Source organism: Rhincodon typus, chromosome 9 (assembly GCF_021869965.1).
Source record: "Rhincodon typus isolate 14 chromosome 9, sRhiTyp1.1, whole genome shotgun sequence".
In the NCBI taxonomy this organism is placed as follows: domain Eukaryota; kingdom Metazoa; phylum Chordata; class Chondrichthyes; order Orectolobiformes; family Rhincodontidae; genus Rhincodon; species Rhincodon typus.
This window is the reverse complement of record NC_063340.1, coordinates 75,799,686-75,826,031: the sequence shown is the minus strand read 5'-3', so window position 1 is coordinate 75,826,031 and position 26,346 is coordinate 75,799,686. Positions and strand designations below refer to the sequence as shown.

Below are 26,346 nucleotides of genomic sequence, written 5' to 3'. Positions count from 1 at the left end.
CCAACGACATTCCAACAAAACCCTCTCCCATTGGATCACGCCAAAAACCAACCGGAATGTGCTATGCTCACCCGAATTTTTGGCGGGTAAACACCAGAGCGTCTTTAAATGTGTACTAACAGTGACATGATGGTGCTTTTGTATGAATCGTTTCTAATATCGAATAACAGATGGTGCCAGGAATGTTAACGAAGTTGTGGTCTGTATTGATGAAGTAGGTATCGCAAAAATGTACCAAACAAACTACTGGTCGTTTAATCAATTTAAATGATCCCTGTACGCTCGGCGATGTCAGCGCCTGTGGATGTGAGTCGGTGCCGGCCGGGGTCACGGCTGCGAATGTCTTCTTTTGTATTGCTAGATATTTCAAACTAATGTTCTTCACGGGGCTGAGTTTAATGGGAAATCGATCCGGCCCTCCTCCCACCCCGATCATTCATTTATCGTTTGATCCACCCAGAGGAGCCACTGGCTTCTGCAATATGGCCTATGGTTTCTGCTCCGATCATTTCCAACTGCATGGTGCAGGGCTGGATGAACACAGCAGGCCAAGCAGCATCATAGGAGCAAAGAGGCTGACGTTTCGGGCCTAGACCCTTCATCAGAAAAGGGGGAGGGGAAGGGGGTTTTGAAATAAATAGGGAGAGAGTGGGAGGCGGATAGAAGAGGGATAGAGGAGAGGATAGGTGGAGAGGAAACAAACAGGTCGAAGAGGCGGGGATGGAGCCAGGAAAGGTGAGTGTAGGTAGGGAGTTAGGAAGGGGATAGGTCAGTCCAGGGAGGACGGACAGGTCAAGGGGGCGGGATGAGGTTGGTCGGTAGGAGATGGAGGTGCGGCTTGAGGTGGGAGGAGGGGATAGGTGGGAGGAAGAACAGGTTAGGGAGGCAGGGACGAGCTGGACTGGTTTTGGGATGCGGTGGGGGAAGGGGAGATTTTGAAACTTGTGAAATCCACATTGATACCATTCGGCTGCAGGGTTCTCACCTATCCGCCTCCCACTCTCTCCCTATTTATTTCAAAACCCCCTTCCCCTCCCCCTTTTCTGATGAAGGGTCTAGGCCCGAAACGTCAGCCTCTCTGCTCCTATGATGCTGCTTGGCCTGCTGTGTTCATCCAGCCCTGCACCTTGTTGTCTCGGATTCTCCAGCATCTGCAGTTCCTACTATCTCCATTTCCAACTGCATCTTGCGTTTACATAAATCGCCACAAAAAACAAGCGCTTACCAGGTCGTTATGAAGTAAAATCGGACGCAGAATGAAATATTCAGTCAGTTTACCAAGAGCTAGATAGAAGAAGTGAATTTTAAAGAATGTTATAAAGAGAACATAAGCTGAGAGGTTCAGAAAGGGAATTCTAGAGGTTAGGGATGAAGGTATGGCCTTCTATGATGGCACGATTAAAACCTGGGATGCTCAAGGTAGCTTGAGTTGGTTGAGTGTAAATGTTTCTGGTTGTAGATTGCCTTTTTTATTGCCAAGCTGACCTTGTACCTTTTACTGGTGGAGTTTTGCCTCATTCCAATTATTGTCATGGCCCATTTAAAGACTCTTTACAAGCCCACTTGTATTTTACTTTGCGCATTATCATATCAAGATAGTGCAATAATTTAACGTAGGACAATTGGTGTATTGTTGCTAATGCCAGTGGATATAAAACGGTACAATAATGTGTTAAACGGTGGCTCGGATGACTGAATTAGTTTAAGCAATATGGCAGTATTTATCAATGCACTTGGAAAAAGCGGTTGTGGGAGCCACAATATAAAGTTTAGTGTAAAACCTTTGGAGAAGCATGTCAAATTTGATTTGGCACTTAAGTGGAAAACGAGTAATTATGATAGGTACATACGAAAGGAGAATTGTAAATAGAAACATTAAATGCTGGAAATATACAGTAGGGCAGGCAATATCTGTATTGAATCAGATTGTTAACTTTTTTTATAATGATCCTTCTAAAGTCCAGGTGTTTAAGAATAGATGTGCAGGTTATGTTTACCTCAACAGGCATGAAATTTAGTGAGACAGCAATGAGCTGTGACAGTCCCTGTGATCTTAAGTGTTCAGTTCAGAACGTCATGAAGCTGAATTAGACCAAAAATAAGTTATGTCAATTTCAGGGAGTTTAATTCTGGGTTTCATGTACTGCACCTTTCTGGTGCTGTGGTCACATTTTGATGCATTCAATCAGCATGGAACTACTTCCCACTCCCATCTGCACCTTATTTCAAGCCCAGCTGTGCACCTGCTCAATCATTGCCAGCCATGAATAGCACTTACACGGTTGATTTTTTTTTTTTATTGTGTACATGGGGTGGGGGAAGTCATGATCACAGTTACCTAATACGGGCAGTCAACAATTTGTAACCAATTTTTTAATGGTTTATCAGTTTTTAAGAAACAACAATTTAGATATGATAAACTAATTAGACAAAGAAAAGTATGTAACCATGACATTTGGGAATGGTTCACTGATAACAGAAGACAAAACAGGCTGTTGGCATGGAATGGTAAATGAAAATTATGAAAATTGCATCCTGCTCTCTAACTGAGATGTTAGGGAACTCTTCTCTGGGTCATTCTCCTCTTCCAGTCCACCTTCCTTCTGGATTAAACAACTGAGGACCCTCTGATGAGGAATATTGTTTAGCCTGTTCACTTGCTGACCTGCCTATTTCTAGAGGAAGGTAGCTTACACTATGTCACTCAATTTTCAGAATCCTTTTAGCCAATGGCCATGGGACAGCTAGTCATCTTGTCAAAATGTTAGTTTTCATTCCTCCAAAGAACCAAACCTTATTTTTCAAAACATTGCATTCATAAGAGGTAACAAGGTGTAGAGCTGGATGAACACAGCAGGCCAGGCAGCATCAGAGGAGCAGGAGAGCTGACGTTTCGAGTCTGGACCCTTCTTCAGAAAATTCATAAAAAGGTTGTGTGGCACCTGATAAATCTAGTAGACCATATTCAGACACATGTAGCACAAGCCATGTCACACAAGTACAGGAGATTTTAAGTGCAGTAGGATTCACGAACCCCTCCCAATCACCTGAGAAAGGCAACTTTGCATGTAAGAGCTTATTGGCAAATGCATACAGTTCAGGGTGAGAGAAAATCAGCAATGTAGCCTTGTGCAGCTTATGAGACTTTTGATTGTCTTTATGAATTGTGGCATGCAGGTGACACTTCACGCTGCCTGTGATTACTTTAGTTTCACAGAGATGTCTATGATCAATTTTTAATGACAGTCGAGATTGCTTTTGATCATGATTTATGTCCCACATTGTTGGTCACCACATGGATTTGACGTGCAGAATTTTATGATTACAGACATCGCTAACCTGTGCTATGTAAATATATGATTTATGTAATTGCCCCAGAAGAGCTTTGCATTGCTCAGAAGTAGAATCCATGTTCTCAGACTAGAAAACTTGTCTGACAGGAAACCAGCCAAAGTGACAGGTTTTTTTTTAGCATTTCCAATGCACATTTGCCATTTAGATGAGGATGAAAGGCAACATTGGTCAACTTTACAGAGTAAATCTGGCTCAGCCTTTTAATGTAGGTAACCAAGAAATAAGGCCCCTCACCCACCCCCCACCAAATGTTCATGTTGACTTTCTTCCTTGCACTCCATGTCGATCCCACCATTTCTGAGTTTTCACACATTTCTGCCGAACTCTTTCATTTTAAGTCTCCCGTCTTTGAACATTAGTTCCTGAACCCCAGGCATACAATTTAGGCATTCCAACTGTTGGCATGAGATCTGCATCAGTGAACAGATTTCCAGGGCTTACTGTGGTTCACCCCTGTGACCAGATTGGAAGAATAGCTCCAACTAATGAGTGACCAGATTTCTGAATGATCACCATGGAGCTTCCCGACTGCCAGACTGCTAACACCAGAGTGGTTGCACTGGACCTGCCAGACTGACTGTGACCCACTCTCCAGATTGTAATGATATGGCCTATACTCCAAGTAGCTGATCGTGTCCAAGCCCCTGGACTATGATTGGACACTGGCCTTGATCGACCGATGGGACTCCCTGATGGCTGATGGTCTCCCTTAAATTGACTGAGGACTTTGCAGTATCCAGTGCCTCCAAACACTTCTTGACATCACGTGGAGTGAAGCGAATTGGCTGAGGATTGGTATCCGTGAAGCTAGGGACCACTGGAGGAGGCTACAATGGATCATCCACTCAGCACTTCTGACTGAAGATTGATGCAAATGCTTCAGCCTTGTGTTTTGCACTGATGTGCTGGACTCTTCCAACTTGGAAGGGGATATTGTGGATCATCCTCCTCCAGTGAGTTGTTCAATTATCCATAACCATTCACAATGGAATGTTATGGGCTTCCAGAGCTTATATCTGATCTGTTGGTTGTGGCATACCTTAGCTTGACCACTCACTGCTTCTGGTAACTTAACCAGGTTGACACTTCATTTTTCCATATGCCTGAATCTGCACCTAACATCTCTCCTGCAATCTTCATTCAACCAAGGTTGATCCCCTGCCTTGATGATAGTGGTTGAGTGTGGGGTATGGCAGGCTATGAGATTACAGCTTGTGCTGGAGTAGAGTTCTGCTGCTGTTGATGGCCCACAGTGTGTCATGGATGCCTAGCCTTGAGTTTCTAGGTCTGTTTGATGTCTGTACTATTTAGCCAAGGTGGTAGTGCCACACAACACAATGGAGAATATTCTTGACGTGAAGGCCGGACTTAGTCTCCATAAGGGCTGTGCGGTAGTCACTCTTACCAATACTGTCATGGACAAATGCATTTGCAGCCGGCAGAATGGTAAGGATGAGGTCAAGTATCTTTACCCCTCTTGTTGGTTTCTTCACCACCTGCTGCACACCCAGTTTAGCAGCTATGTCTTTTAGGACCTGACCAGCTAAACCAAGAGCCTTTCTTAGTGGCCAACATTGAAATCCCTCATGCAGAGTACATTTAGTGCCCCTGCCACATTCAGTGTTTCCTCCAAGTATTGTTCTCACGGAGCAGTACTGATTTATCAGCTGAGGGAAGACTGTACATGGTAATTAGCAGAAGGTTTTCCGAAGCCATGAGGCTTGTACTTTGCTCCAGTCTAAATAAACTGCAAATTTGATATCACATACAACATTTGAGATTATGATTCTAATATTTATATTCAAATCATTTATGTACATGGCAGCCAACAATGATTCCGGTACAGACAGCATCCAATTTTCTGTCAATCTGAGAATCTTAATTCCCATTCTTTCTCTGTTTTGTAGCAGCTTTCAATTCATTCTGCTGCCTGGTCCAAATCTTTCCTCATTTTACCATTGTTGAAACTGTCGTTTATCAGCTTTTGTGACCTTATGAAAGTTTGTGTATACCACATTATTTCATTGTCCTTGTCTTCTTTTTGTGTTGCTTCAACAACTAATATGCTTAGTAAAAGTTTCCTTTCGGAAATATTTGTCGACATTTTATTGTATTCACTTCATATAAGTATTTTTTGTCTTGTTGTTTTACCAAGATTTTCCTCATGTATATGTCTTGCCACTGTCATGCATCAAACTAGATTAGGTGTGTCTCTTTAAAGATAAGAATTACTTTCAAACTCTTATTTTTAAAACTGTACTTTGATCACTACTACTCAACTGTTCTTTAATGCTTGCTTTTCTTATCTGCTCTGATTTATTTTCCATTTTGAAGTCTAGCAGTACGTCCTTGTTGAGCACCTTGCAAACTGTGTTAGCAAGGAGTCGTTTATATGCAGTAAATATTTCAACCCGGTTGGCTCCCTCCCTGTCAGTTTATTTGAGGATAATTGAAATCCCCATGAATATAATTGCCTTTTCCTCACCTATTTGCTGATATATTTCTTTCCACAGTTTGATTGTCTGCAATGTGATCACCAAATGACTTTTCATATTCTTCATTTTAGATGAATCATTATGTTTTGCATCAGCTGTGAGTTCCCAGGCAATATTACAGGAAGTGATGATTGAATCTGGGTTTTCGATCCCTTTAGAAAGCTGGAGGTCAGGGAAAGTTATTGCGCAAGTGGAGGACATAAATGAAGATAAATTCTTGAATGAAGATAAAGATGCAGGCAACTTCATGCACTGGGATCAAGGTGGTCCTAGAAAGGGATGAAGCAATAATATGGGAAATGACCAACTGACCTGTCTACTGTGGGTGAGGCAATAAAGGATATTTTGGAAGCTTTGAAAAGTAATACCCTGAGATTAGGTGCAGTACAGATGGAAGTCTGGAAGATGGAACTAGAGTCTTCAGAAGTAGCTGTTTGGTAATAAATACAACTGCAGGAACTGATTGGCATGTAATAAATGACAGTAGCAGAAGAAACAAAGAAAAAGCGAAGGGCAAGGAAGACTCTTTGAACTGCACAAAAATGAAAAGGAATGGAAGTTTGAAACTAAATTAATAAAATTCTCTCTAAACAAGAATGAGACTAGACTCGAAGTGTTGCTTTCACAGCTGATGCCAGACCTCCTGTGTTGCTGCAGCATTTTCTGTTTATTTCAGATTTCCAGCACCTGCTTTTGCATTTATTATAATAAAATTCTCTTAACTTGAGCATAAGCAGGAAGTAATACCATCATAGTTGTTAACATAATAGGAAAAGAAATCGCACTAAAGATCCAAATAGAATGAGACCAAGGAATATTCAACATGTGCTTGTTAGGCAGTGTTGTTTTAACTTGTATTTAAAAGATTCATCAACATTGGTTTAAATGTCAATACTGGAATATGTGCAAGGCCCACAGTGGGGCTTGAAAACTGCAACCTTCCGACTCAGAGTCAAGGGTTTGATTAACTGAACCAAGCCTGCTCCTCCTTTTTAACATACTGAAAGCACATTTGAAAATTGGTAAGTAGCACAGATTGTGGGTTTACTTGACTGTTAATTCAGACTGTGTCTATTTTGCAACTATGTTTTGGAGTCTCAGTACTTTACCACTAAAGACAACTGTTTATACTGCAGCCACTTTTAGTATTGTAAAAACCTCAATAACCTGCACTCAGTTCAAAAGAATGATCAAATATTTATAATGACTAGATTGGACTTAGTCATAGTCATTTTAACTTTTACTGGTATTCACATTATAGTCCATGCATTTTAGCCTACAAGTACTAATGAAAACTTTAATCCTTAGACAGGAATAAAAGCAGACCATGGGGATTCAAGGGTTGCTGCAGTTTGTTAAGGAAGCCTCAGAGCCAATTCATATCAAGAAGTACAAAGGACAGACTGTTGCATTGGATATGTACTGCTGGCTGCACAAAGGGGCTTTTGCATGTGCTGATAAATTAGCACAAGGAGAGCAGACTGATCAGTAAGTTCCTTTTACCTTCTTTTAACTCGAGTCATTTTGTTTACTTCACCATGAAATATTTACAGCTGAATTTTTTTGCATTTTTTTTTTTAGTTTGTTTGATAAATATTATTGGTTAAATAAAGCACCCAATGCCATGTGATGCAAATGACTAAAAAATGAACTTTTGCCCACATGCAAATATATAAGATTTCTAATTAGAGAAACCATTTTATAAGTTATTTCCCCTTGAAATGCTAGCCACTCACAGCTGCGAGGAAACAAAACTCATTTCAATATTAATGGTAAGGGGAGATGTAGAATTTATAAACTATCAGTTTAACAAAATGCCACATTATTCTTATTTTAATAAATGTAGTTGAAAGGTATGAGACTCCTGAGTGCAATATGCTTAAGTAGTCTTATTCTAGTTCCTAGTAAGTCTGTAGCACACAAATGCTTATATGTCATCATAAAATTGACTATTACCCAGAGAAGCAATAAAAATAAAAGTATTGTGCATTCTTCTGTGCTATACATGACAGTGGTATGCTTTAAAATTGTAGAGATGTACAGCATGGAAATAGACCCTTTGGTCCAACCCGTCCATGCCGACCAGATACCCCAAAATAAATCTAGTCCTATTTGCCAGCATTTGGTCCATGTCCCTCTAAATCCTTCCTATTCATATACCCAACCACTTGTCTTTTAAATGTAGTAATTGTACCCGCCTCCACCACTTCGTCTGGCAGCTCATTCCATACATGCACCATCCTCTGCATGAAAAAGATGCCTCTTACGTCCCTTTAAAATCTTTCCCCTCTCACCTTAAACTTATGCCCTCTAGTTTTGGACTCCCGCACCCTGGGGGAAAAGACCTTGCCTATTTACCCTATCCATGCCACTCATCATTTTATAAATCTCTCTAATGTCACCCCTCAGCCTCTGACACTCCAGGGAAAATAGCCCCAGTCTATTCAACCTCTCCCTATAGCTCAAATCCTCTAACCCTGGCAAGGTTGATGTAAATCTTTTCTTAACCCTTTCAAGTTTCACAACATCCTTCCCATAGCAGGGAGACCAGAACAGCATGCAGTATTCCAAAAGTGGCCTAACCAATGTCATGTACAGCCGCAGCTTGACCTTCCAACTCCTATACTCGATGCACTGACCAATAAAGGCAAGCATACCAAATGCCTTCTTCACTATCCAATCTACCTGTGACTCCACTTTCAAGGAACTATGAACCTGCACTCCAAGGCCTTTGTTCATAAACCACTCCCCAGGACCTTCACATTAAGTGTATAAGTCCTCCTCTGATTTGCCTTTCCAAAATGGAGCGCTTCACATTTATCTAAATTAAACTCCATCTGCTACTCCTCGGCCCATTGGCCCATCTGATCAAGGTCTTGTTATACTCTGAGGTAGCCTTCTTCACTGTCCACTGCACCTCCAATTTTGGTGTCACCTGCAAACCCTTGCTAACCATACCTCCTGTGTTCACATCCAAATCATTTATGTAAGTGACAAAATGCAGTGGACCCAGCACAGAACCTTGTGGCACAATACTGGTCACAGGCCTCCTGTCCGAAAAGCAACTCTCTATCGCCGCCCTCTGTCTTCTACCTTCGAGCCAGTTCTGTATCCAAATGGCTAGTTCTCCCTGTATTCCATGTGATCTAACCTTGTTAACCAGTCTACCATGAGGAACTTTGTCTAACGCCTTACTGAAGTCCACATAGATTACGTCCACCGCTCTACCCTCAATCCTCTTCGTTACTTCTTCAAAAAAATCAGTTGAATTAGTGAGACACAATTTCCCATGCACAAAGCCATGTTGACTATCCCTAATCACCCCATTCCTTTCCAAATACATAGAAATCGTGTCTCTCAGTATTCCCTCCAATAACATAACTTGTAACATTGTCTGTTTTTATTAACTGACAGGCTGGACAGCATTCATATGGAGATAAACAGTTAACATTTCACGTCAATGATCTTTGATCAAAATGATGTGCTTTAAGTTGCTTGCAAATATAAGTTTTAAGATTTGTATTTCATTTAAACAGCTTGGGTATTTTTTATTTGTGATTTTTTTTTCTCTAATACTTCTAAATTTGTGTTTTGTTTCAGATATGTTAATTATTGTATGAAATTTGTTGAAATGTTGGACTCATTTGGAGTCAAGCCAGTCTTGGTTTTTGATGGATGCACTTTACCTTCTAAAAAAGCAGTTGAAAAAGCTCGAAGATTGTAAGTAGTAAATGTCTACAGTGAGATTAGGGTTTTTGTGGTTTCAGAGACTTTCTTCTTATGTTTAGTAATGATAACTTGGAGAAAGTAGAGTCCAGGAGTTTCACTTTATTGTTTTATTTAACAGGCTGCATTTAAAAAATAAGTATAACTGGCTACATTTCTTAAAAATAACAAAACTCTGTATTAAAATGTTATTATTGTTTTCAATTGATGTGCTGTAGAAATTACTCAATATTCCTGAGGGCTGGATTATTGAGCATTAAATTGAGGTAAAGTTCTTTTGCGCTAGCTATGCAATATAATGTCAGTTTCTTACTCTCAGCAATAATCTGCTGTTATGTACTGCTGTTCTAATTTGTGTGACTTGTCTGTGCAGCTGTTCATGCGTGTGGTTAAGACACATTTATGCTTCGGTGGTTTTCTGCCTTACAGACGTAGGCAAGCAAACTTGCAGAAAGGAAAGCAGTACCTTCGCGAAGGAAAGACAAAAGAAGCTAGAGAGTGTTTTGCTCGTTCTGTCAACATAACATCTGCCATGGCTCATGAAGTCATAAAAGCAAGTGATTACATGTTTCCTTTCTGCTTCTGTAACTTCTACATAGAACTCAATTTGTAAGTTCAGAATTTTGTTTCTATCCTAGTGATTTTCAGGCCATTGTTTGGATCTTTCTAAAATACTGCGCAAATTCCCAGCTCTACATCACAAAGAATGTACATCATAGAAATGGGCTCCTTAGCCCAATGGTCCATGTCAGTATTTGTGCATCATCCAAGCCTCTTGCCTCTCCAATCTAATTCTGATGGCTTATTCCTCTATTCTTTTCTCCCTCATGGGCATATCTAGCTTTGTATTGAAGGCATCCGTGTTCTTCACTACAATAGCATACGTGCTCCCTCTGGTAGAACAGTACACCTTTCCCTGCTCTCTGGATCAAGACATTTCTGATTTCTTTATTAAAATTTATTAAAACAAGAATTTTTTTTTAGGAGATCCATTTCATTCCTGAATCTGATCTGTTCAGGAAGACAATTGATCTAAGATTTGGTAATGGGAAGGAAATCATCCTAGGTTTCCATTTCAGCCATTGTCTTTTGGTTTTGCAATAGCATTTTATATTGTCTTCCATTAAGGATTGCTGTGCAAAGGGAAATAAATAAGGCAATTTGCTTCAAAGGAAAGAACAGTTTCTTTCATTTTTTGTACTAACACAGGCAGCAAGAATGCGGGGAATGGATTGTATTGTAGCACCATATGAGGCAGATGCTCAATTGGCTTACTTAAACAAGATTGGCATTGCACAAGCAGTTATAACGGAAGATTCAGATCTCTTGGCATTTGGATGTAAAAAGGTAAATAGTGTTATAAGCGTTTTTTTGTTCTTTCAAATGAATGCTTTTATTACTATAATTTTTTAAAATAAGGTTTGAATAGTTTGACATCAGTAAAATTGTTATTTTAAGCAGAACATAAGTTGGATTGGTATTTTTCAGACAGAATTATTAATCTTTTTTTTTAAATCCCTGCCCTCTTACCATTTTGTTAAGAGTATATTTCTTGTTTTTATGCAGCTATTTCCTCATCTTCAGCTGAAATTGGCTATTTTAATACAGATATCGGATCAGACATTACATCTCCTGGTTGGCGATAGCTTAGTCCCCCACCTGACAAATAATTGAGATGACCCATTTTAACTTGACGTTCGAGTGAGATTGTAAAAGTTCTTTGAACTTGACTGTAGGAGTCACCCTATTACAACCTAAGTTATGGTTGCTTGAATTCATTTTGCAAACACCCATACCACAAGCAGTGGAAGACAACTTTCTGCAAATTGGTATTGCAATTTAAATACTGGAGTTGAAATGAATAGAAGATAACTTGTCATGTTTTCGTTGCACCTTTAGGTTGTACTGAAAGTGGACAAGAATGGGAATGGCATAGAAATTGACAGAGCTCAGTTTGGCAGATGTAAACAGCTCGGCAATGTTTTCACTGAAGAGAAGTTCAGATATATGTGTATTTTGTCAGGGTGCGATTATTTGGCATCCATTCATGGAATTGGCTTAGCTAAAGCATGCAAGCTTCTTCGGATTGCAAACAATCCAGATATCATTACGGTGGGTCTATGAGCTTATGCTTATTATACACTTAAGTAACAAAATAACCTACAGAAGAATGAGCAAGCATGAGTTAATTCAGGAAAATAAGGCAATAATTCTGAAGTTGCCTTTAAGGTTTATTAATGCAGAATATTTATTGGAAAACCTGCCCTGTATAAAGGAAATATTGGAACTTGTCTAGGCCACTGACTGCAACAGATGTGTCAATAATCATCATGAAGATCACTGTGACTTTGGAGGAGAAATTTTTCTTAAAAATAACAAAATGCAGTTCATGCAGATTCTCTACGGCTTTTGCTGAAGTTACAGCAGGAAGTCCTAGAACTTCTTCCCCATTCTCCCAGATGGACAAATTTGCACAGTGTTAATTGTTTTTGTTGATGCATGGAGTTTGATTTCTTATTCTTACTTTGCTATTTTCAAAATACAAAATGGTGTGAGTCTCCAAGTTCTATCATTGCTTTCACTGAATCTTTGGAGAGTCACACCATTTTGTATTTTGAAAATAGCAAAGTAAGAATAAGAAACTAAACTCCATGTATCAATAAAAACAATTAACACTGTACAAATGTGTCCATCAGGGAGAATTGAGAAGAAGTTCTATGACTTCCTGCTGTAACTTCAGCAAAAGCCCTAGAGAATCTGCATGAACTGCATTTTGTTTTTAAGAAAAATTTCTCCTCCAAAGTCACATTGATCTTCATAATGATAGTGAAGGACCTGCTTCATGTCTCCAAGTCCAGATGATGTGTGGCCTGGTGGGAGTATTGCAATTGGTGGTGCTCCAATGCATCTGCTCCCCTTGTCCTTCTAACTGGTAGTAGGATTTGGTTCGGAAAGTGCTGTCTGAAGAGAAGGTTCCCAAATTACAGTTGTACATCTTGTAGATGCCACTGTTCATCAGTGGTGAAGAGAGTGAACGTTGAAGGTAGTGGATGGGCTGCCAAACAAGTGGGCTGCTTTTTCCCAGATGGTGAAAAACATTGAGTTGCTAGAGGTGCACCTGTACAAGCAAGTGGAGAGTATTCCATCACACTCCTGACTTGGGCCTTGAAGTTGATAAACCAGCATTGGGAGACAGGAGATGAGTAACTCGCAGCAGAATTCCTAATGAAATAAATCTTCATTTCTATTGTTAGAATTGAATTATAGTTTTATTTAAGAGTACATTTTACTGGAAGTTATTTTGGACAATTTTGACTCTTAAAAAATAATGCCTGTTTCTGCCATGCTTTCTTTTCATCACAGGTTATTAAGAAAATGGGGCAATATCTGAAGACAACTTTAACTGTTACAGAAGAATATATAGATGGATTCATTCGGGCAAATAACACATTTCTATATCAATTGGTCTTTGATCCATTGAAACGGAAACTTGTTCCTTTAAACGCTTACTCAGACAATGTTGATCCAGAAACACTTGACTATGCTGGGCGGTATCCTTTACATAGTTCGGAATTTGTTCTAATTCGCAAAGCTTGTCAATTAGCTTAACCAGTTTTTTTTTTAAACAATTTGTTTATTTGTATGATTTTAAAGGGGGACAGAGGGAAGTGGTGTGAAAAAGACAAAGGAAAACAGGGATTGCTCAAGAGCATAACAAAAATTAGTGGGTTTATTAAGTCTTTCTGTAGATGATGGAATGTGGCTTTGTCTGCATCTTTTGGGCAATGGGCTGCACTATGTCTGGGTCATTTGATGGATTACACAGTACAACCAGGAATTTTTGCCCAAAGTGCAGAACTTCCTCACAGCATCAAATAATCCAATTTAAAATTTGACAAAATGGTTTTTTAAAAAATTGAATTTAAAGTTGACGTGTAGTAGTGGAAATTTATTTACAAATGTTTGCATGGAACATAATTTGCTGCTGTTGGCTTTGACTTATTCTGAAGTAACTTGTATAATGACTAATTTTTGCAGAGTGCTGCAGCTGCTTGTGGGTGTAGTAAAACAATTTGTAGCGTTGCATATAATGTCACGCAAGTTGTGTTCCAGTTAAAGACATAAGCGAATCCTATTGCACAAAAATCTCTTAGAAAAAAACAGCAGGGTTTAATTCGTCTCCACTGATCATTTTTGTAAATTTTAACCAGTTTGAGTCAAGGTTTGCAGTGAAAGTGAAGATAGTTTTTCAGCAGAAATGATTAATCTGTCTTAATTTGCTGCTGACAAACTACTGACTGCAATGAATACAATGCAATCCCACCTGTCAAAATGAATTTATTCAAATCTGTTAGAATGGCACTTTTGATGGGGTGGGAGAATAGAGAAGGAATACATGCATCTAATTTCTGTTATTGGGAAAATTGTCCCTAATTCAGTCAGGGGTGGAATATTGGAACATTTGCTTAATAAAAATTTGCTTAACTCAGATTTAAAATTAACAAGTGGTCCTGCATCCATTGCCATTTGTGGAGGAGAATTCCAAAAGTCTACCATCCTTTGTATGTAGGGATGCTTCCTAACATTTCTCCTGAATGATCTGGCCCTAATATTTAGACCATGCCTAGTTCTGGAATCTCCAACCAGTGAAAATTGTTTATCTACCCTGTCTTTTCCTGTTATTATCTTGAAGATGTTGATCAGATCATCCCCTAATATTCTAAATTCTGGAGAAGACAGGCCTAATTGTATAATCTCTCATCATTACATAACCCCTGACGTCCAGGTCCATTCTTGTAAACCTGCGTTCTCTCCCTCTAAGAGTATCGTATCTTTACTAAGGACATTTGGTGTTGCTCACTTACTTACACCTGGTATCAGGGTTCCACTTACCCTTGAGCTCCCAGAAATTTGGTGGTGGGATTGCATTGTATCCATTGCAGTCAGTAGTTTGTCAGCAGCAAATTAAGACAGATTAATCATTTCTGCTGAAAAACTACCTTCACTTTCACTGCAAACCTTGACTCAAACTGGTTAAAATTTACGAAAATGATCGGTGGAGACGAATGAAACTTGCATAGTGTCCTGAGCCTGCCACTACCACTGTTAGGTGTCCCTGCAATCCTTTGTGTTGGGGCTCATGAAGTACATTGAAGGCTGAGATAGACATCTTTAATTAGTATGGGGAAAAGACAGGAAAATGGAGTCAAGCGTTGTCAACTCCACTGCTCAATGAGATCATGGCTGAGCTGATTCGTTGGGTTGAATGGCTACTTCTACATCCTATGGAAATAGCATATCAAATATGCATCGATGGTATGCTTTACTATATCATCTGTTGACTTAATAAAAACTATTTTTCTTTGGACCATTCATTGTGCATTTTATTTGTGCCATCCTTTTATTTGGGAGCTAAAGTAGGTTTACATATTAGGCATTGTTGGATAAACAATATTGTATTATAGCTTAGAATAGTTCTTTTCCCCATTGATGGTTTGTCGTTTATATTTTGCACCTTAACCCAGCTACTTGTAGACATTTTGGTGATGAGAAGGCTCTTCATATAGCTCTCGGAAATATAGATGTCAGTACTTTGGAAACCAGAGATGATTACAACCCATGTAGTTTCCAGGTAATGTGCAACTGACATAATGATTTCAAGTTGCATGTGTCAATTTTAACAATTTCTATAAAGTCAACTTAATATGCTGTTTCAGAGATAGTAGGAACTGCAGATGCTGGACAATCTGAGATAAGGGTCTGGTCCCGAAACGTCAGCCTTCCTGCTCCTCTGATGCTGCTTGGCCTGCTGTGTTCATCCAGCTCTACATCTTGTTATCTCTTAATATGCTGTTTACAGTTTAATTATTATATATGATATCCTTTACAATTCTCTTGTGAATAAAAGGGGAAACATTGTGAGAAGTTACTAAGACAAAATGCCCATTTTAATTAGTTCCTGTGTCTCTGCTTTGGGATAGGAGTAGGTAATCCAGATGTCGAAACTAATACAGATGCTAATCCGTACATGCCCATGCCAAGAAAAGGATTGCCAAGTACATGCAGTGACTAGCCAGTGTTGATATTCTCAGCTCAGGTGCATTTAAAATCAGGTTCTAAATTAATTTTGTTTTTGTTCAGGAATATATTTAAAATGAATGATGAAATTCTGTCACTTTAATCAAACACCATTTTGTTTTAAGATCTGGGTTTCAATCGTTTTAGTTTATGCTGTAAAAGATTACATATCTGATGTTTTAACTTGAAATAGATGGATCTATGTTTGCTATTTTGCCCTCAAGCACCCCAGAAAAAACAGGTTGTTTCATTGCTGTTTATGGGATTTTGATAAATTTATTAAGGAGTTATGACAGCGGTAGTTACACTTCAAGAAGTTTGAGGTTGGTGGTGGAACACTTGTAGGGTGCCCAATGGTCATGAAAAGTACAGTGTAATTTCAGACTAAATAAAAAATTATATATCACTTTTTGTTCCAAGACTCCAGCAAAAATTACTCTTGGACAGAATGACAAAGAAGTGACGAAGCAGAAACTGCCACACATGCTTAGTATTTGGAGTAAAGAGTACAGGCCTTCTGAAAATCAACTTTTGGTCCCAAAGGCACAAATATCACCAGAAAAACCCTGCACAAGGGGTAAAGAGAAAGTTATCAACATTAAAAGATTAAAACTTCCCAATAGAGAGATGATGGCTAAAAGACCAAGAGAAGGTAACAAAGATTTGACTTGTTCCTTTTCTATTTTGTAGTAGTATGTAAGAATTTGTATTCTATAATGAAGCTCAGCAGGAAAAGTCTTGTCAAGGAATAAACAAATTGGGAAAAGGACAATCAGTAGAGTGTAAACTAGTAATGTTTATTGGATAATAAAGATTGGTGCTTTCCATTAATCATATGGCTCAATATACAAGTTGTATATTTGTCAGGACTGTCTTTTCCCGAGGATCCTGAGAACTCTGGAGTCTTTTTTTCAATTTCTTGAACCTGTTTTCTGAACCAACCTAGTTCTAACCGACTTGTATGATCATATGCAGCTTTTAGACTTCAACTCTAGTAGTTGCTTTTTCACTTTCAATGGATCAATAATAACTGGCCAGCTCTACATCTTCCCCTAAATAAATGTTTACTTGTGACCAAAGCCCGCATTGTCCCTCATCCTTCTGAAGATTTCATTGATGTTGAAAACCTAACTTTCCGCTGGTAATAGCTAGCCCCTGACTGAAACTACTCTTGGCCAAATCACTGAAGTAACTAGATCACACTGGGTGCCTCCAGCCACTCCTCTGCCACGTTCTCATCTTTTGAGCACCTCAGGTTATTCCACCTCACTCAACTTTAAAATTATGTCTCCACGTTGAGCTCCGCATTCAGAAAAAGACAGACTAGATAAAGATACACTATTTTCACTGGCTGGGGATTCTAGAACTGGGGGGCATAGTCTGAGAGTTAGGGCCAGACCATGAAGGAGAGATGTCAGGAAGCATTTCTACACACAAAGGTTGGTAGGGATTTGGAGCTCTCTTCCACAAATGGAAATGGATGCAAAATCAGTTGTTAATTTTAAATCTGAGATAGATACATTTTTGTTAAGCAAAGATATCAAGGGATATGGGCCAAAGGCAGGCATATGTAGACAGACCACAGGTCAGCCATGATCTCATTGAATGGTGGAACAGGCTCAAGGGGCTGAATAGTCTACTCCTGTACCTGTGAGAAATGCTATCTTCCAGCAGCCTATGCTCTGAATGACACTCCATCCTTAATATCAATTTCATATGTGACTTGGTTTGCTATTTCCTCTGGTCTCTCTAAAACTACTGTCCTGATTACAGAGCCATCTTAGCACATGTCCCTAGATCCTTGATCATCAATCTTCCTATTTTCTGTTTGACTTAGCAGAGTCATTTTCCACAGAGTTGTTTTCAGCTGTGGTTCCAATACGCAAGTATCTAACCTTTTTAACCTTCTATTCACCTCAATGCTTCTGCAGCTGATGATTTTTAACTATCCCTTGCCCTAGCCTCCAGAAAAGCACCCTGCTTGTTCCAAGGAAACAGCCTAAATTTTTGCAGTCTCAAGGTACATGCTAGTGCATGTCTGATGTAACCATCATCACTGACCACCAGACCATATCAGGCACCATTTGAGCCTTGCTGTTGTTTGCAAAAAGCCAGTACAGGATCAATCTTGGAAAGCAAAGAATACTCTTGGTTGGGTGGGGGGTCTTTTCCTCTGAAATTGAAATTTCTAACCTCAAGATTTAATTTCTTATGTGGTAATGCATTGAAATGGATTTTTCTACAAACTACTGTTCTGTGATCAAGAAGATTTCTAAGATGAAGCACTGTTGTGTTGACATGGTTACAGTAGTGGTAATATTCCAATGATAGTAAATGAAGATATCAGTCACATACTTGTTTAACAGTGTGATTCTGAGTTACTGTTTATTTAATTTAAATCCATAATCTAGGTATGTTTTTGATTTCTAACTATATACATTAGCATTGTCTTAAAGGTAGTTTTTGTTTTTGGTTACCAGATGAAGGTCTTTCGGATGGAGACTTGCTAAGTCAGTACTCCTTTCCAAGTAGCAAAAAACAAGTTGTTGAAAAGTGCCTATCACCACAATCTCCTTCAGAAGAGGAACAACACTCATTAGTGAGCCACTCGGTCAAGGATGAAAATCCAAGGTCTCATCATAAGATGCGGAATCGGTTTGCTACCATTTTGCAAAAGAGAAATCAAGATTCAGGTGCCATTGTTGTTCCTGGAACCAGAAGCCGGTAAAGTGATTAGTTTTTGTTTTCGTTGAAAGCTGTTTTCGTGTCATTAATCCAGACCCTGTGGCTGATCTTTATGTAATCAATGCATTGTTCTGAGGGCAGTTCTGTAACAAGATAGTTTGCAGGTACATAATTCAGAAGTGTACTTTAGGACAAGGAAGGATACCAGTCTTTTTGTTTTCTGTAAAAACATCCGTAATTTTCCATAAATTAAGGTTATTTTCTTGAGTGCAACCTCTGGTTACTACTGGTCACTCTGAGACATATAGGCCCAGGGGAATAAAAGCCAGTAGTTGCTTGAAACTCCCTTCCTAAGTTTCTTCATTTGTGTAGTTGTGCCAGCCTGACTAAATTCTCTTGACTTATGCTAAAGTCCCTTTAATTAGAACTTTTAGGTTAGACTAAATGGGCACACAATCCCACCATTCCCACATAACTGTTCAGAGAAGCCAGGTTTGCTCTGATCAAGAGCAGCCATTGAGTGCACTGTTCAGAGAGACAAAGTCCAAATTTGGAAATGGTCCCACTGTTTTGGCAAGTACTAAAATTCTGCTCATTATTTCTCACAGATATTAACCCTATTATGCAACATTAGTTAGAATTAGGTGGACTGTGAATAATCTGTAATATACTTGATATTGGGTAAAAAAAAAGCTGAGAAAATATTTTCCAAAGCTTAGATTGATCTCTTGTTAATAATCCAAACAGTTAATCTTTCTCTTTTTACCTCCCTAAGAAATGAAATGAATGTTTCCATTTTGAATATTTTCAATGTATTCCTGTTGTAATTCAGTTTGCTAATTTTGTGATTTTGTTATGCAGTCAGTAAACTAAATGATTCGGCCTTTAATTTTCAGATACGCAATTAACTTAAAGACAGCTGTTTTTAAAAAAAACAGAAGCTTGTTACTGTATTGTTCATATAGCTTTTATCAAATGTATTTAGATTTATATCTTAGATCCATATTTTCCTCTTTGTGAAATGTTATCTTTGGACATCACTTCACTTTGCATTTGATTTTTCTCCCATATTTCTTTTGTAGGTTCTTCTGTAGTCCCAAAGAAACTTGTGTTTCATCTGATCAAAACACTGGAACCAAAGCATTATCTGATGCAACAGAAAGATGCAAGGATTTGAACTCAATTAGTTGTTTTAATAGCGAGGAAAATGACATCTTTACAAATATAAAGAAAAATGGATGTGAACTTTTGAACACCAGTCCTAAAGCCAATACGGCTCGCTCAGATTTGAATTTAGTGGCCAGAAAAAATATAAGTGCTTTCAGTTGGTCTGGAGATCTGGGAGAAAAATCAAGAAAGCCCAATCCTGCTGCTGGTTTATCTGTATTGCAGCAATTCTGCAGAAAGGTGGAATCTTCACCTGTAAGTGGAGATATTGACAGAAAAGTACAAAGCAATCAGAGTGCAATCGAGAACAAGCCAAGCCTTCTAGAACTATGTGAGGAATCCATAGATGATGACTCTGAAATGATGGCCTGCCCACAATCTCCTCTTGGTGTTAGTTCTTCTCTGGACAGTTCATACAGTGGTTTTGATTCCTTGGGCTCTTCTCAAATGTCGCGGAATTCTGACTTGGATGTAAGATGCTTTGTGCTTACATTAGATTAAGAATTTAATTGAAATGAGAAATTACATCAGTTTGTCTAATAATGCACTTATCATTGTTCCTCTTTTATGAAAGGAAACCAGTAACAAAGCAACATCATGTGATCAGGTTTGCAGTCCTGTCACTCTGCCAGAATTACCTGAAAAAGTGATTGTAACTGTAAAGCACAGGGTAAATGTACTGTTTCTTTCTTACTTTCCAGACCCATATAATCATTCTTTGGCGAACAGGTTTATTTCCAATTTTATAAAAATTTTAAATGATAGAATTTGAAAGCTCTTGAAAAGTAGTCTAGCTTGCATATGTTCTCACTGGTGGGAAGGGATGCCAAAATCCACTCCAAAGTCCAATCCCCTGAAGACATTCTCTCTTGAATTCTTCAGTCACTTTTTAGCTGATTATTCCAGTGTCGTGTACATTGAACAGATTACTCTGTTTGATACTGTGATCTGAAGGACATCTTTTTACTCGTTAGAGATGGTGATGGAGAAATTTGGGCTGAAAATGTATGTTTCTTTCTATTCTTTTTAAGAAGAGGTAAATTGTAATTCTCCCGGGGAGAAGTTTACTTATTTGGTAGCCGATGCTTAAACAGATATATTTTGCCCTTAATTCTTGGTTGTAGCATTTCTTTTAATGCAAATCTGTGACCAGAGGTGGATTTAACTATAACTGTAGATTTACCAAATGCACGTTTTGTTTAGGTTCCTGGGTTGCAAAAGCTGAGCCCTGGATCTTTAAGAATGTCCACTAAACTGAAGCTTCCAGGACCAGCCAAAGCCAGTGGTTTAAACAAAAGGTCACTGTCACTACAGAAAAGGACATTTACCTCAAATAATGAGAACACACCTGAACTGCAAGCAACCATCCGCGATTTATGGCAGAAATTTGGATTTAAGGGGTAAGTACTGCTAGCTGAAATGCTGCTTGTTTTAGGACATTGCCTCTTTCATGCTTGCATTTCCTGTCTGTTAAGACTGAGCCATGATACATGATTTGATCTTATAGACTGGCATGACAGCCAAGAGCTGTGTGCATCCTATAAAACCTTGATGAAATGAATAAATTAATGGGGCACTTTTCAGAGGAGGAATAAAAAAGAAGAATGAATAATTGAAGGAGAGACTTGCTTTCTAATGGCAAAACTTGCTTTTATTGAGAGCTTCCCGTGTAATGGTGGTTTGCGACTGACGTTGGTGACTGCTTACTTCTGTTTTTATTCATTTGGCTCCAATCATTAAGAAGAAAACTATGAATCTGAATCTGGGGTGTAGCCTCTTCTGGTCCATTCTGTGGATGAGGTGCTTTGATAACTACATGATCTAAATCTTGTGTACAATTGACATGTAGTAAATGTGTTGGCTATCAGCATGGTTAGCAGTAAGTAATCCTCACTTTCGTCATGCCACCAATTTCTCCACTCTCTAGCAATGTGAGCTCTCCGGTCCAGCTAGGTGAAATGTATCTAATATGCACCTGGCTTCTTTGTCCTAAAATTACAATAAATTAATGTACTCGACCTGGAGTTTTGGATGATCTAATGTTGCAAATTACACATTTTTGTGTTCTCATCCTGCCTGATTTGAGTTGAACTTTGTAGTTAACTGGTTCGGCCCCATATTTCAATCCTGCTGATGAACTTTGTTTGTTTGCTGCAAGAGTCTGTACGACTGCTGGTTGATAGGGCTTTCATGATTTTTGTGATGTCAAAGTTTTCTTCACTTGGTTTCTTGGACTACACTAGTTTTAGAATATGCAAGAAGCTTTATACAACTGGAAGATGAAACTGTTCTACTGTATCATTGTTTCTACCCTACAACACCTACTGCAAATGTGTGTACATCAAAAGTGTACACGTATTTCAGCTGCTCCTACTTGCTTGTAAACTACAGTCGCTCAGTAATTTTGTGAAGCCTCTGTACTTTTTCACTGTTTCCCCTTCATTTTCTGTTAAATTTCAACATGGAAAATCAGGCAGGGCAGATGACTGAGGTGTCAGTGTGGGAGCACTTCGCTGCCAGTGACCACAATTCTAGTAGTTTTAAAATAGTGATGGAAAAGGATAGATCAGATCTAAAAGTTAAAGTTCTAAATTGGAGGAAGATCAATTTTGATGATATTAGGTAAGAACTTTCAAAAGTTGATTGGGAGCAAATGTTTGCAGGTAAAGAGACATCTAGAAAATGGAAAGGCTTCCAAAATGAGGTAATGAAAGTCCAGAGATAGTATGTTCCTGTTGGGGTGAACGGCGAGGCTGGTGGATGTAAGGAATACTGGATGACTAGAGATGTTGAGGTTTTGGTCAGGAAAAAGAAAGAACTATATGTCAGGTATAGACAGCAGGGATCACGTGAATCCCTAGAAGAGTATAAAGGCAGTAGGAATATATTTAAGAGGGAAATCAGAAGGGCAAAGGGGACATGAGATAGGGTTAAGTAAAATCCAAAAGGATTCCACAAATACATGAAGGACAAAAGGGTAACTAGGGAGAGGAGTGTGAAGTGGCAGATAGAGTTTAATTTAGATTAATGTGAGGTGTTGTATTTTGGAAAGGCAAATCAGTGCAGGACTTATACACTTGATGGTAAGGTCTTGGGGAGTGTTGCAGAACAAAGAGACCTTGGAAAGGAGGTTCATAGTTCCTTGAAAGTGGAGTTGCAGTTAGATAGGATAGTGAAGAAGGCGTTTGGTATGCTTGCTTTTATTGGTCTGTGCATTGAGTATAAGAGCTGGGAGGTCATGTCCTGTACAGCTGCAACATTGGTTAGGCCTCTTCTGGAATATTGCATGCAATTCAGGTCTCCCTGCTATAGAATGGAAATTGTGAAACTTGGAAGGGTTCAGAAAAGATTTACAAGGATGTTGCCAGGGTTGGACGGTTTGAGCTATAGCGAGAGGCTGAATAGGGTGGTGGTATTTTCTCTGGAACTTTGGAGGGTGAGGAGTCACCTTGCAGAAGTTTATAAAATCATGAGGGGCATGGATAGGATTAATAGACCAGGTCTTTTTCCCGTGGTGGGAGAGTCCAAAACCAGAGGGCGTAGGTTTAAGGTGAGGGGGGGGATAGATTTAAAAGCAACCTAAGGGGCAACTTTTTTCATGCAGAGGGTGGTGCATGGAATGAGCTTCCAGAGGAAGTGGTGGAGGTGGGTACAATTACAACAATTATGGCTGGGTATATGACTAGGAAGGGCTTAGAGGAATGTGAGCCAAAAGGTGGCAAATGGAACTAAATTTATTTAGGTTGTCTGGTCAGCATGGATGAGTTGGACTGAAAGGTCTGTTTATGTGCTGTATGACTCTGACTCTATCTCAGCTTTCAGAAAATTGAAACTAAATATATCCTTTCCATTGGAAATAGTGCAGTTTTTCAGCAAATACTAAGAAATTTTCAAATTCGGGCCATGATAAATTATATAGACAAAGTTATATGTACGCATTTATTTCTCTATTTCAGTTTCTAACAAAAGATTTTTGTTCTTCATAGGGAGTCCAGGAAGCTTCAATCGAGTCAAAAATCTCACCCAATGTCTCCTGTAAAGGACAACTTGCAAATATTGACCCCAGAGACTGATCAAAGTATTTTATTGAAATCAGAATGTTGTTCTGTTCAAAGGGCCATACAGTGGTGAGGAAATCCATGAAGATATTTAAACTAGTTTCAATTTAACTAGGAATATTTAACCATAATGAATTTTTTTTATTTTAGCCAGGATAAAAATATAAAGTTGGTGTAGATCGCAAGGTGCCACATATCTGCCACTGGTAGAAAATATGCTGGAGATGTGTAATAGCAGTTATTAATATGAAATCTTTTACAATGTATTTTAATGACTGAATTGACTGAAGACTTGAATGTTACTGTTTTGAACACAGCCTTGTGAAAGGGGGAAACTGGTTGGGGGAGCAGGTAAATCTGTTCAACAGCCTCCCCTCAAGTTACCCCTGTTGAGCCCCACATTCCCTCCCCACTGAGAGACCCCTTGACTTACCTGGTGCGGGACCCCAGGACTACTCCAGGTGGCTTTGCTGCCACTACATAGCTGCTGGCCAATCTACCCAAATTAAGGGTATTGAGGGGCAACCATCCTCTGTGGGGATGAGTCACTGCTAACTCTTTGGGTGAAGGCACAGGAAACTCTGGCACCCATTAACTTCCGTACTTGAACACATAACCTGGATAAGCATTTTTAGGTGGAACATTAAACCAAGATTTGTCTACTTTCTTGGGTCAATATAAAACACTGTACAGTACTATTTTGAGGACATGCAGCCCGGTGTTGTGACCAATATTACTTCCTCAATCAATATCATCTAAATGCAATTACCCAATCATTGTCATTGCTGTTTTTGGAATCTTGTTGTGCCCTAACCGACTACCTAACTGACTACCACTTTATTTGCATTATAACTGTAACTTTAAAAAAAAAAAATCACATCTGGAAAAGGTTTTCATACATCACAAGTTTGAAAAATCCAGTATATAAATGCAAGTCTTTCTGCAATAAGAGCAAGGCAGCTAAGCAACCCAATTTAGGATGTGTTTTTCAAGATGCCACCGGAGGGGAAATATTTCCAGTAATACGCACAGTCTGTCACAGATAATGGTAAATGCTGCTAAGTTGCCAATATTTGGAGTGAGGGATTGTCCATACTACTTGTGGAGTTTACACAGTCATTCCCACTGCTGCTAGTGCTCCAAATTTTTCCCTAGGATGTGAATAGGCTAGATTCTGAGCAATGGCAGTCTGATCACATTGCATCAGTTGGAAAAGCCCTATAAAATGTGCCACTTGTTATTTTACTCCAGTTAAAGTGAACGTGATCGTGTGAAATAGATCTTTAAATATTTTACAGAAGAGAAATGGATTCATGCACAGGACAGCAGTTTTTTTCAGAAATTGACTTTCTTGTATTTTCATACAAGGAGTCAGTTTTGTATCTACAGTAGTTCATTGACTTGGTAAAATATTCTGAAAATAAAATCCTGAAACACATTGTGTTTGATTTTATTACAAACACACATACACTGTACAATGTCTATTCTGTTGTGTTCCTTGGCCTTGTTTACAAGGTGTTCTAAGAAATTTCAAAAACTAAATACTGAATAATCATGATTTTCACAGAAGAGTCAACAGTCACTGTTCAATGTCAAGTCTTGCTAACATTCTAAAAATGAGTTAATAACAATAAAACTTGGCCTTTCAGTCATCGTAAAGCAGTGAATCTGAAGAACTTAATGATATGGCATATGGTAGTAATTAAAGATCTACAAAAGACCAGTGTCAGGAAAAGGTTGTGGGGGGAGGGGAGGATTCTTTTAGGTTTGGTGGGCTTTTGGATACTAACTGGCAATGTCTGACAGAAAGCACAAAAGTGATAAAAGAACAGGATTCACTGCAGGGTCAGAAAAGAGTCTTAAGTGAGTTGATCTTTATCTGGAAGAGAAAAAGAGGCCAGCTAGGAGAGCAGAGCCTGGAGAAGAAAACATTATAGATGAAGCTGAGGTAAAAGCAGAAATGGGCAATATAATGAAGTTCAGATTCCGTGTTCTTTGTTTTGGACTGCATATGGAGTTGGCTCCTCAATATGGAATTGAATAGCATGCTAAGATGTTGAACAGAAATCTAGCCTGAGATAAGGTTAGACTTAATGGAAAGGATAGAAGGTTTGGGATGAACGATTGAAGACAATGGCTTTGGTTTCCATTATGTTTAACCGGAAACAATTGTGTCTTATCTAAGTAAGTTGGTGGACAAGCAATCACATGTATGTGGAGATAGTAGAGGGGTAAACTGGTTGTACATGTGCCTGGCTCAATGTCTTTTTTTTGTTGATTTCACCCTGGGATCACAAATGGGGAAGGGATCAAGAATTAATGTTTGGAGAGATGCTGTTACTAATTGTTTAGGGAAGACAAAGTAGTCCTGTTGATCTGTGATTAGTCAAGTTGAAGGCTGGAAAGAAGTTGAGGAAAAATTCAGCATGGTCAGAAAGAATGTTTGTAGCTGATTAAAGCTATTTTGGTGCTGTAACAAAAAGTTAGATTGTAATATGGGGTTTCTTTAAAAAATGGATGTAAATTTTGGTGGTCACAACATTCATGTGGTTCACAAAATGGTCTAGGATCAATTTCTTGAAGCACGATAGTATAATGTGAAGGTTTTTTTTCCTGCCTGTGTCAACATGTGCAAGAGTACTAATTAGTCTTTTGCTCACTAAATTGTTCCTTGTAAATAGCAATGGTGAATTAAATTATTTCCTATATAAAAGCTCTCTGTAGAAATGATCTAAAATGGTATGAGTTACAATGTTCTTCCTCAAAGTGGAAAATGTAAGCCA

The 26,346-nt window shown here is 38.8% G+C and overlaps 1 protein-coding gene across 4 annotated transcripts; it reads left to right on the top strand.

Moving 5' to 3' along the window:
* The first annotated feature begins 8 nt into the window (after window positions 1-8).
* exo1 (exonuclease 1) lies at window positions 9-25,045 on the top strand. 4 transcript variants are annotated; one of them, XM_020532410.2, is made up of 14 exons: window positions 9-214; window positions 7,158-7,337; window positions 9,450-9,569; window positions 10,005-10,128; window positions 10,785-10,922; window positions 11,475-11,687; window positions 12,939-13,126; window positions 15,111-15,207; window positions 16,074-16,305; window positions 18,134-18,377; window positions 19,421-19,976; window positions 20,080-20,175; window positions 20,709-20,905; window positions 23,492-25,044. In XM_020532410.2, exons 2-14 carry the CDS (start codon window positions 7,177-7,179, stop codon window positions 23,634-23,636), a joined length of 2,511 nt encoding a protein of 836 aa, XP_020387999.2. In that variant the 5' UTR covers window positions 9-214; window positions 7,158-7,176; the 3' UTR covers window positions 23,637-25,044. The 4 variants fall into 4 exon arrangements, with proteins under 4 accessions (XP_020387999.2, XP_048456834.1, XP_048456832.1 ...); XM_048600875.1 differs by lacking the exon at window positions 9-214 and adding an exon at window positions 703-735 and having other exon boundaries at window positions 23,492-25,045; XM_048600876.1 differs by lacking the exon at window positions 9-214 and adding an exon at window positions 6,754-6,871 and having other exon boundaries at window positions 23,492-25,045.
* Window positions 25,046-26,346: the final 1,301 nt, after the last annotated feature.